Source organism: Rhagoletis pomonella, unplaced genomic scaffold (genome assembly GCF_013731165.1).
Source record: "Rhagoletis pomonella isolate Grant_MI unplaced genomic scaffold, Rhpom_1.0 Rhpom_scaffold_05640, whole genome shotgun sequence".
NCBI lineage: Eukaryota > Metazoa > Arthropoda > Insecta > Diptera > Tephritidae > Rhagoletis > Rhagoletis pomonella.
The window spans coordinates 1,206-11,640 of record NW_023464179.1 but is presented as its reverse complement, the minus strand read 5'-3'; the positions used below and the strand labels follow the sequence as shown (position 1 = coordinate 11,640).

Below are 10,435 nucleotides of genomic sequence, written 5' to 3'. Positions count from 1 at the left end.
TTAGCTAGGCATACGTGGCAATGTGGGTCACACGGGTAGTGGAAGAGGGATCAACCTCCGAGACTATTGTTGTATATTCGAAGTGGGCTTTAACCAATGAGACTGGTGCTAGCTGTAGGGTTTAAACCTACTCTAGTTCTATACTTTAGAGAGTAGGTATAGCGAGAGTATAGCGAATAAAGAGGCTGTAAACTAGAAGCGAGTGTGCTCTAATTTCTTGAGGAGATAGGGTGTTTACTCCTTACAGGACCCTGGACAACCGAGAGCTACGCCCAGCACTCAGGAAAGTCCGTTACAAATGGCTAAAGGAAACGAAACATAAAGGAGAGTGCCGTGAAAAAAAGTGAAGTGAAAAAAAAATAAGAGAGAGAACACAAGTGATAGAGACACTGAGTTCAGCGACTACCCGAAAGACCCAAATTTAAGAAGCAATAAGGGCACAAGTGAGAGAGACACAAAGTGCAGTGACCACCCGAAGAACTACTAGTAGGCGGTCCAGTGAAGAAACAGTGTGAAAAAAAAACAATGGTGAAGAGAAAGTGGATACATTACCTCTACCGAGAGGAGCTGCTGACCTATATGGCAGAGCTCGGCCTCGAACAGACAGGAACAGTCGAAGAGCCGCGAAGACGTTTCTCTTCATTTATACAAGAAGAAAGTAACAACGAAGACTACCAAACGCGGTTCGAAGAGCTAGAAGCGAAACACTCGAAGCCTGCGCTGAATGTTACCGCAGCAACACCAAGTGGAAGCCAGGGAGCCAGTGTAATGCAGTCACCAATGCCCGTTGACGCGTTTGAGACACCACAGCCATTCGCAACGTATCCTACGACATCGCTGGCAACAATCATGGACCGAGTCCGTAAGTGGGGTTTCAAATACGACGGCGGCCGAGACCCGCTCAGCTTGATCGAACGTGTAGAAGAATTGGCGGAAGTATACGAGGTGAATCGTGACTTGTTACCGCGAGCGATGCCAGAACTACTTAAGGAGAAGGCGTTGACATGGTTCCGCAGTAATAACCGGAATTGGCGACAGTGGGAGGACTTCAAGAGAGACTTTCTAAGGTGCTTCTAAAACTCTCGCTACCACGAAACCTTAGACGATGAGATCCGTCGTCGCGTCCAACAACAGAACGAGAAGTTTAAAGACTATGTGTTGGCCCTTCAGAGTCTGATGCGACACGCGACCTACACCTTAGAGCAGAAGCTAACGCGTATCTACAGAAACTCCAGAAGCGAGTTCCAATGGTACGTCAAACGATCCGAGTTCACCACCCTAGAAGAGCTAGTGAGTTTGGCGGAAGATATGGAAAATATCCCCCCGGTGAGAGAGCCACTGAGAGCCGCAGCGCGAACAACTCCACGGGTTACGGAGAGATATCAGCACATGCGCGAGCTGCCTAGGAGTGACGAGACGGCCAGAGCAGAGAGAACACAACGCCGACCTGAACCACACAGCGGTGTAGCAACACTACAGTCGGAGTACGTTAATCCGTGGACTGCGTGTAGACATTGCGGGGGAGATGGCCATTTTGCGAGGGAGTGTAGAGCTGCACGGAGAGAGTTTTGTTGGACCTGTGGAGAGTGCTGCCGTAGTGCATCGGGAAACGGGTCGAGGTCCCATTTGCGGCGAGGAGTGGGGCGTCAGGTAGAACAGCCTCGCCCAAACTAAATAGTGTACTAAGGCAGTCGTATGGCCGAATTATGGCGGCGATCAGAGTAAATGAGGTCGACGTAGTAGCTGCAGTTGATACAGGTGCAACAAGAAGTTTCTTGAGCGAAGCCATGGTTAAGAGACTGGATGTGGGAGAGGCTAGGCAGGTGAACACGCGTGTGGCAATGGGTGATGGGAGATCCAAAACGGTGCTGAAGGCTATAACGGCACGAGTGGAGTTAGCGAATCAGGTGCATGAAAGCGATCTTTTGGTACTGCCTGGTTTGATGGATGACTTGGTGCTTGGAACCGATTTCCTGGCAAAAGCGGGGGTCCGATTATGTTGCGGAGACTCAGACGTGACACTCCGAGAAGAGAGCTGTGCACAAGGAGTAGAAACGTTCATGGCAATACGCGAGGGAGGTGCAGAGAGGTCAGGTAAATGCGATGAGCCCAAATCAAACCCAAATGCCTACAGAAGCCGCGACAACCGACGAAGCGAGAGAGTTCTTAAAGTCAGAGTTACGCAAAATTAAGAAGATGTCTGGAGTTTCAAATATTGCCACTCACCGGATCGTCATGAAGGATGACCGGCCGGTCAAGCAGAGGTATTGCCCGAAGAACCCAAAGATGCAGGAAATCATCAACGCGGAAATCGACGACCTTAACGAGAAAGGGTGTATTGAACCCTCACACAGTCCGCACAGCGCCCCGATAGTGTTGGCGAAGAAGGAGACCGGCAAGTGGAGACTCTGCGTCGACTACCGATAGCTAACCGAGCGTTCAGTGCCCGACGCGTACCACCTACCGAAGATCCAACATATCCTTGACCGACTACGAAGCGCGCGTTACATTAGCAGCCTTGACCTGAAAAACGGTTACTGGCAAATCCCGATGGAAGAGCAGAGCAAGCAGTACACTGCTTTTACAGCGCCAGGGCGTGGCCTTTTTCAATGGCGAGTAATGCCGTTTGGGCTCCACTCCGCCCCCGCGACGTTCCAGCGTGCGTTAGACCAAGTTATCGGTCCAGAACTAGAGCCGTATGCTTTTGCCTACCTGGATGACATTATTGTCATCAGCGCAACCCTGCAAGAGCACGTCCAACATCTTTCGGAGGTCTTCCGACGGCTTAGGCAGGCGAATCTTAGGATCAACTCAGAAAAATGCGAGTTTTTCAAGAAGCAGTTGAAGTATCTGGGTCACGTCGTCATCGAGAAGGGCATTCACACCGATCCTGAGAACGTCGCGGCTATCAAAGAGCTGACACCACCGACAAATATAAGGGAGCTACGCAGGTTCCTACGGATAAATTCATGGTACCGAAGATTTGTCCCCGACTTTTCCAAAGTGGCGCATGCGCTGACGTCCATGCTAAAGACGGGCCACAAGTGGAAATGGAACGACGAGCAACAGACAGCGTTCGAGGCGCTGAAGAACGCGTTAACCGAGGCACCAGTGTTGGCTTTCCCCGACTTTACGCAGAAGTTCACTCTGCAAATAGACGCGAGCGACTACAGGCTGGGAGCTGTTCTCACCCAAGAGATTGAAGGAACAGAACGCGTAATCGCATATGCGAGTCGCCGGCTTAACAAGGCCGAACTTAATTATTCACCAACGGAGAAAGAGTGCCTGGCCATAGTGTGGGCGATCAGAAAAATGAGACCCTACCTAGAAGGATATACGTTTACCGTCACCACCGACCACTTAGCGCTTAAATGGCTGAGTAAGATAGAGAGTCCATCCGGTCGGATTGCAAGGTGGGCGCTGGAACTGCAGCAGTACTCCTTCGATGTGCAGTATCGCAAGGGTAAGCTGAATGTGGTAGCAGACGCGCTGTCAAGACAGCCCCAGGAAACATTGCTTGGTTCGATGACGGCGGGAGGAGTAGCGGTAGAGTACAAGTGGCTGAAAGACAAGATGGCGGAGGTGGAGAAGTCTCCACAGAAGTTTCCTGACTTTGTCATCGAAAATGGTGAGCTGTACAGGCGAATATCAGGACAAATTGACGGTGAAGGCGTGTTGCCATGGAAACTATGCATGCCGGCAGAGCAAAGACAGAGGGTGTTACGGGAAATTCACGATGTTCCCAGTGCAGGCCATATGGGCATCCGAAAAACGATAGCGCGGGCGACAGCGCGGTACTATTTTGCCGGGCATGTTCCGTGACGTGAGGCAGTACGTGCGACAGTGTGAAACGTGCCAGCTTTACAAACCAAGCCAGCCGCAAGCAGCCGGAAAGATGCTGACGCAGCTAGCCGAAGAACCCTGGGCGACAGTGTGTGTTGATTTCGTAGGACCTCTTCCGCGATCCAAGCATGGAAACACTATGGCACTGGTAATACTAGATCATTTCTCAAGATGCGTCGAGATTGTACCAATGCGGAAGGCAACAGCGGAGGGAGTAATTCGAGCAGTGAGAGAGCGGATTATCGGCAAATTCGGCATTCCAAAATCCGGATCTCGGATAATGGAACGCAATTTATCAGCGCGAAATTTAAGCAATTCCTGGAGGAGATGGGAGTAAGGCACCAATTCACTGCTCCGTACACACCGCAGCAAAATCCGACGGACAGAGCGAACCGTAACGTCAAACGACTACTGGCGCAGTTTGCAGGCAGAGACCAGAAGAGCTGGGATGATCTGTTGCCAGAAATGACTTTGGCCCTCAACACGAGCGTGTGCGAGGCAACAGGTTACAGCCCGGCGTTTGTCATCCAGGGGCGAGAACCAAGGTTACCGAACGCATTGTACGACGAAAATACGTTAGGAACCGGCGAAGATACCACCACACCGCAAGTAGAAGCGGCGATAATGAGAGAGGTGTTTGAGTTAGTGCGACGAAACCAACAAAAGGCAACGACAGAGCAAGCGAGACACTACAATCTGCGAAGAAGATCATGGCAACCGGTCGTGGGAGACAGAGTTCTGGTGAGAGAACACTTCTTGTCTAAAGCCGTGGAAAATTTCGCGGCTAAGCTTGCACCGAAATACGGCGGACCACATCGCGTACTAAATTTTATTTCGCCTGTGATCGTCGAACTCGACAAGGTGCACAAAGGGAAAAGGAGGACAGCGCACGTGAGTGATCTCAAACCATTTTATGAGAACAACGCGAAAGGTGAAAATTCTCCCGTGGCATCGTCTGAGCCTAATTCGGCGCACAGCGGCGAATAGGTAAATTTCAGCAGAGACTGAAGTGTGTGAACTCGGCAATTGCCAGCAGGGGAGCAACTGCCATGACAGCGGAGACTCTGAAAGATTAGGAGCTAGTCGAAGAATCCTAAATCAGATGAAGAAGAATAATAATAATAAGAAGAAGAAGAATAAGAAGAAGAAGAAGAAGAAAAAGAAGAAGAAGAAAAAAAATAAAGGTTCCAAGGGAAAACAATGAAAGATGTAGATGGCACGAAACACAAAAGAAAAATTATAAAAGTAAAAAAAAACAATAATTGTCATTATAATATTAAAATTAATGATAACAACAGCAATAGTAATAATAATTATAAATATTAATAATAATTATAGTTATAAATATTAATAATTGTTTACACTTTGAGTTCCATTTCTTAACTTATGTATTGAATACGTAAAATTACAACAATGTAACCCTAATATAACTAATAACTAATGCAACCATGTACAATTACGCAAAGCGAACACACTGGCGTTGGCTGTCAACAAATTGCGTTTTTGAAGATACACACACGAAACAGTCCACGAATAAATGAAACATTTTGTACTTAAACAAAAATTAGTGTGAGTGTTTTCGTTATTAAACATAAACCAAGGTATAGGTTTACGACATCGATTGCCATACTCATAAGTTTGGTCCTTCGAGCCGGATAGCCGGATTGGCTTCGTTCGACAATTCAGCGTGAATTTGTGTACATCCACTAGATTTGGGCAACGCAGCATCTTCGAAGGGAGTGCAATAAATATTGTATATTGCCAATAGACAGTATCCATGTACGCGGAGCACCCACATTGGAGTGTGGAAATTTGCAGAAGGAACATCACTTGAAAACGGAAACTTCATCACATAACCTCAACGAGCACGTGCAAATTGCAATTAACCATAGCATTGTAACTTATAGCAACAGGTACGAGCGCCATCGGTATGCACAATTATATTGATATGTATACTTAAATAAATTCATTGTAAATGGTAAATGTCTATGCTAAAGGACAGAGCTCAAACTGTTTACTAAGGTCTAAGACCACACGTATATAAGCAAATTCCATTGAATATTAAAGATTTTTCAAACTCAAGGTAGATGAACGACTTCAAATTATTCAACATATGTATAAGTGTATGTGTATACCCATGAAATTGAAAACCTAATTATTGTATGCAAATATACTAAATATATAGTTTAGGTTCTCTAAACACTTCTGTACGATTGAATTACTAAATGATATACATATATGTAAATATCCACACAAATTAATTTTAATATACCTAATATTTGAATTAAAACTCCTGAATTTATAAATCTCTATACACAAATAATCTTTAAATAGAAAATTGTAGTCTGTAGAAATGGAAAATCTAAAACAAAAACGTCAGGTCATAAAGGGCTCCATAACTCGTATTTACACATTCTGTCTGAATCAAAACGCATCTTTAGACGAAGTTAAGGTGCGTATCAGTAAACTTGATGAACTATTTTCACAGTATGAAGAGATACAAAATAGCATTGATGATCTCGCCGGCCCGTCTCAGGATGAAGAAGTGTATCGAAGCGAGAAGGAAGATAAATATTTCGCAACTAAATCTATATTTGCCAATCGAGTACGAGAGGATGAAAGTAATCGTATGATGAGTGAGCATCCACAAGGTGGAGACAAGACTAGGGCCATGCAGTCACTTATGGACCACCAAACCACTAGGAGTGCGCTAATCGAGAGAATATCGAATAGCACTGGGATGAACGCAGCGTCGTCACCCTTTAATCAACCAAATGATCGTAATACACGAGACAAACACGAAATTCGTCTTCCGCATATTCAAATTCCCGAATTCGATGGGACGTATACCGAATGGATTCGTTTTCGTGACCTATTCGAAGCCATGATCCACACAAGAGCTAATTTGTCAGACGTGGAAAGGTTCGAATACCTGCAAACAAGACTCAAGGGAGACGCGTTGTCGTTGGTGAAGCATTTAAGGCCTACAAATGATCCACACAAGAGCTAATTTGTCAGACGTGGAAAGGTTCGAATACCTGCAAACAAGACTCAAGGGAGACGCGTTGTCGTTGGTGAAGCATTTAAGGCCTACAAATGAAAACTATAAAATAGCCTGGGATTTACTCTGCAAAAAATACAATAAAAACGACAAGGTAAAAAGCGCTTATCTGGAACTATTATTCGATCAACCGGCGATGAAGTTACTGTCGGCATCTGAACTAAAAAGAGTCGTGAACACCTCAAATGAAAGAATTAATGCCTTGAAAGCGCTCGATGAGCCTGTAGAGCACTGGGATTCCGTACTATTATTTCACATAGAAAAAAGATCGATTCCGAAACACTCATCTTGTGGTACAGAGAGAAAAAATCCGATCAAGTCGCTACCTTTGCACAATTTCTAAATTTTCTAGAGGAGCGACTATTTGAGCTGGAAAGCGCCCAAAGGAAGACAGGAAATTTAGTCAAATCTGGAATCAAAGCAACTGAAGCAAAAAGCAACGCCAACAAGTGTCGAAACCAATCTAGTGCGTACACTTCGGTTATACAAACGTGTCCCGTATGCTCAAAGAATCACGCTCTATTCCACTGCAATCAGTTCAAAATGTTAGATATTGAAAGGCGAATTAAAATAGTACGTGATAACAACAGATGTTTCAACTGCCTTCAAGACAATCATCGTGCAGCTCAATGCACACGCTCAAATTGTAGAATCTGCAACGAAAAACACAAATCGTTGCTCCACCGGGTAACGCGACACATCAGTACAACAAAACACTAGCGTTACTACCAACAGCAACGGTACTCATATTAGACGGCCGAAATAGTCTTCAACCATGTCGAGTACTGCTTGATTCGGGTGCACAAGTCACGCTCATTTCTGAGGCGTGCGCACAACGTCTAGAGCTTAAGCGTTCATACGATAAAACTTTAATTCATGGTGTCGGGGCAGGCACTGGAAGTTATACAAAGGGTAAGGTGTACCTACTATTGAAGGCAACGTATTATGAGAAGATGGCAACAACAGAGGCTTTATGTGTGGATCGCTTGACACAAAATCTTCCTGGCCACACAATCAACAACGAAAAACTTAATTATTTCAACAACCTGAAATTGGCTGATCCCCAATACAACTCAACGGGACGGATATACATTATCTTGGGTGCAGATATATTTAGTGAATGTTTACTACAAGACAAGATTGTACACCCAAGTGGATCTCCAAGCGCAATACAAACAATTTTCGGCTGGGTTATTGTTGGTAACGTTGCTAATCAGCGAAATCTTGAAATAGTACCAGCGCATATGACAGTCGACTTGGGTGAGCAACTGCAGCAGTTTTGGAAAGTCGAGGAATGTAACGAAACAATGAATCACCTGACACCTGAGGAAGAGCAAGCAGAAATACACTTCCAACAACACGTTCAGAGGGATTCCAGTGGACGATACATCGCCAGATTCCCATTTAAGAGTACAGTGGTTAACTTGGGGGACTCGAGGCAGGCGGCGTTAAAACGATTTCATGGTTTGGAAGCCAAATTCTATAAAAATGTGTTGCTTAAAGAAGAGTATACCGAGTTTATTCAAGAATTTTTCGAGTTGGGGCACATTGAAGTAGCAAGGAGCTGCTCATCTAGCAAGACATATTTCATGCGACACCACGCAGTGTTTAAGCCTAGCAGCACTACAACAAGGGTACGCGTAGTGTTCGATGCGTCCTGTAAAACAGACAATGGAACGTCACTCAATGAACAACTACTAGTAGGTCCTACAATACAGAGGGATCTGTTCACAATCCTAATACAATTTCGCAGGTATAAAATAGGCTTCATTGGGGACATAGAAAAGATGTATCGCCAGGTGCTCATACATCCAGATGACCGCTCGTATCAACGCATTTTATGGAGAGATGATGAAAGTAAGCAAATCCAGGAATACAATTTAAGGACAGTGACGTATGGAACAGCCTGCGCGCCTTTCCTGGCTACCAGAACTCTGCGTCAAGTAGCGATTGACAATGCTGAACTGAATCCCGATGTTTCAAACGCGATCGAAACCTGTTTTTACGTAGATGATTTCATATCATGCGCAAGTAGTGTAGAAGGAGCTACAAACCTAAAAAACGACTTGTGTAAAATTCTTGACAGTGCTGGATTTCACTTGCGGAAATGGTCGTCGAATTCACCACAGTTCATTGATAGCATTCCCACACAAGACAGAGAGTCCTCTACAGAGACCGTAATCGATGATACCCAAACTGTGAAAACCTTGGGGTTGTTGTGGAATACAACCAAGGATTGTTTTAAATTTAGTGTGACGCTGGGGGCCATGCCACATGTCGTTACAAAACGTACAGGTTTGTCTGATATATGCAAAATCTTCGATTCGATCGGTTGGTTGGCACCAGTTGTCGTTAGCATGAAAATTTTTATGCAAAGGCTGTGGCTGAGAGGTGTTGACTGGGATCAACCATTGCCTGAAGATCTATTAACCCAATGGCTGGTGTTACGTGATAGTATGTGCCAGATAACCAACTTGCAGATTCCAAGATGGTTACAATTGTCAGACGACAACCACGTCGAGCTTCACGGATTCGCTGATTCATCAGAGTTGGCATATTCAGATGCAATCTATTTGTGGGTGCGACGTCCAGATGGAATAATATATACAAATCTTATTGCTGCAAAGACTAGAGTAGCCCCCGTTAAGCAGGTCACATTACCACGTTTGGAGTTGTGCGCAGCACAGCTAATGGTGAAACTGATGGTGAAGCTGCAGCATATATTCAACATTGAGAATGATAGGATGTTTGGTTGGTCGGATTCCACGGTAGTGTTGGCCTGGATTGCGGACCATCCGAGACGTTGGAAATCATTTGTCGCGAACAGAACATCATACATCATCAATATTATACCCGCTACACAATGGTTCACAGCATAATCCTGCAGATCTAGCGACGAGAGGTATGGCGCCTTCGGCTCTCATCAACAACAAGTTGTGGTGGCATGGGCCAGACATTTTGAAGGATTGTAATGAATCAACAGAAAAGCAGAACTTCGAGGCACCAAACGACGTCGACATGGAAGAGCGAAGGAATATTGTTCACATCACTACAGTTCCCGAAGCCGACTACATCGAACGATTTTCAGACTATAACCGATTGCTTAGGATCACAACTTGGATTCTGAGGTTCACAAAAGATTGCAAAAGGGCTAAGTCCGAAACGATAACCGGGCTGCTTTCAGTAACCGAGCTACAGGCAGGCCACAACGTGTTAATCAAGAATGTCCAACTGCAGTTTTTCGCGGCTGAAATTCGAGCCTTATCGGCTGAAAAACAGCTTTTAGCAAATCACAAGTTGGCATCACTTGCGCCATTTGTTGACACGTATGGCCTATTACGAGTTGGTGGTCGAATTGACAACGCTGACATTAGTTATGAACAAAAGCACCCATTAATCTTACACAAGGACAGGCACTTAACTGAGCTCATTGTGAGGGAATATCATATACGATATTTGCACGCTGTAAGCCGTCAACTTCAATATTTATTAGGATTGAAATATTGGATACCCGGCATAACTCATCTAGTC

At 45.2% G+C, this 10,435-nt stretch overlaps 2 protein-coding genes across 2 annotated transcripts; both read left to right on the top strand.

Moving 5' to 3' along the window:
• The first annotated feature begins 6,196 nt into the window (after positions 1-6,196).
• Positions 6,197-6,853, top strand: LOC118755216. Its single transcript, XM_036490065.1, has one exon. It carries the CDS (start codon positions 6,197-6,199, stop codon positions 6,851-6,853), a length of 657 nt encoding a protein of 218 aa, XP_036345958.1.
• Positions 6,854-7,447: 594 nt separating this feature from the next.
• Positions 7,448-9,783, top strand: LOC118755215. The gene is made up of 2 exons (XM_036490064.1): positions 7,448-7,477; positions 7,555-9,783. The coding sequence occupies exons 1-2, from the start codon at positions 7,448-7,450 to the stop codon at positions 9,781-9,783; spliced, it is 2,259 nt and encodes a 752-aa protein (XP_036345957.1).
• The last annotated feature ends 652 nt before the right edge of the window (positions 9,784-10,435 follow it).

Excerpts from the sequence above, each read along its gene's own strand:
- LOC118755216 (XM_036490065.1), top strand. The coding sequence starts at position 6,197 with ATGGAAAATCTAAAACAAAAACGTCAGGTCATAAAGGGCTCCATAACT.
- LOC118755215 (XM_036490064.1), top strand. The coding sequence starts at position 7,448 with ATGTTAGATATTGAAAGGCGAATTAAAATA. Across the intron at positions 7,478-7,554 it reads TTGAAAGGCGAATTAAAATA|AATCTGCAACGAAAAACACA; the intron begins GTACGTGATAAC and ends CTCAAATTGTAG.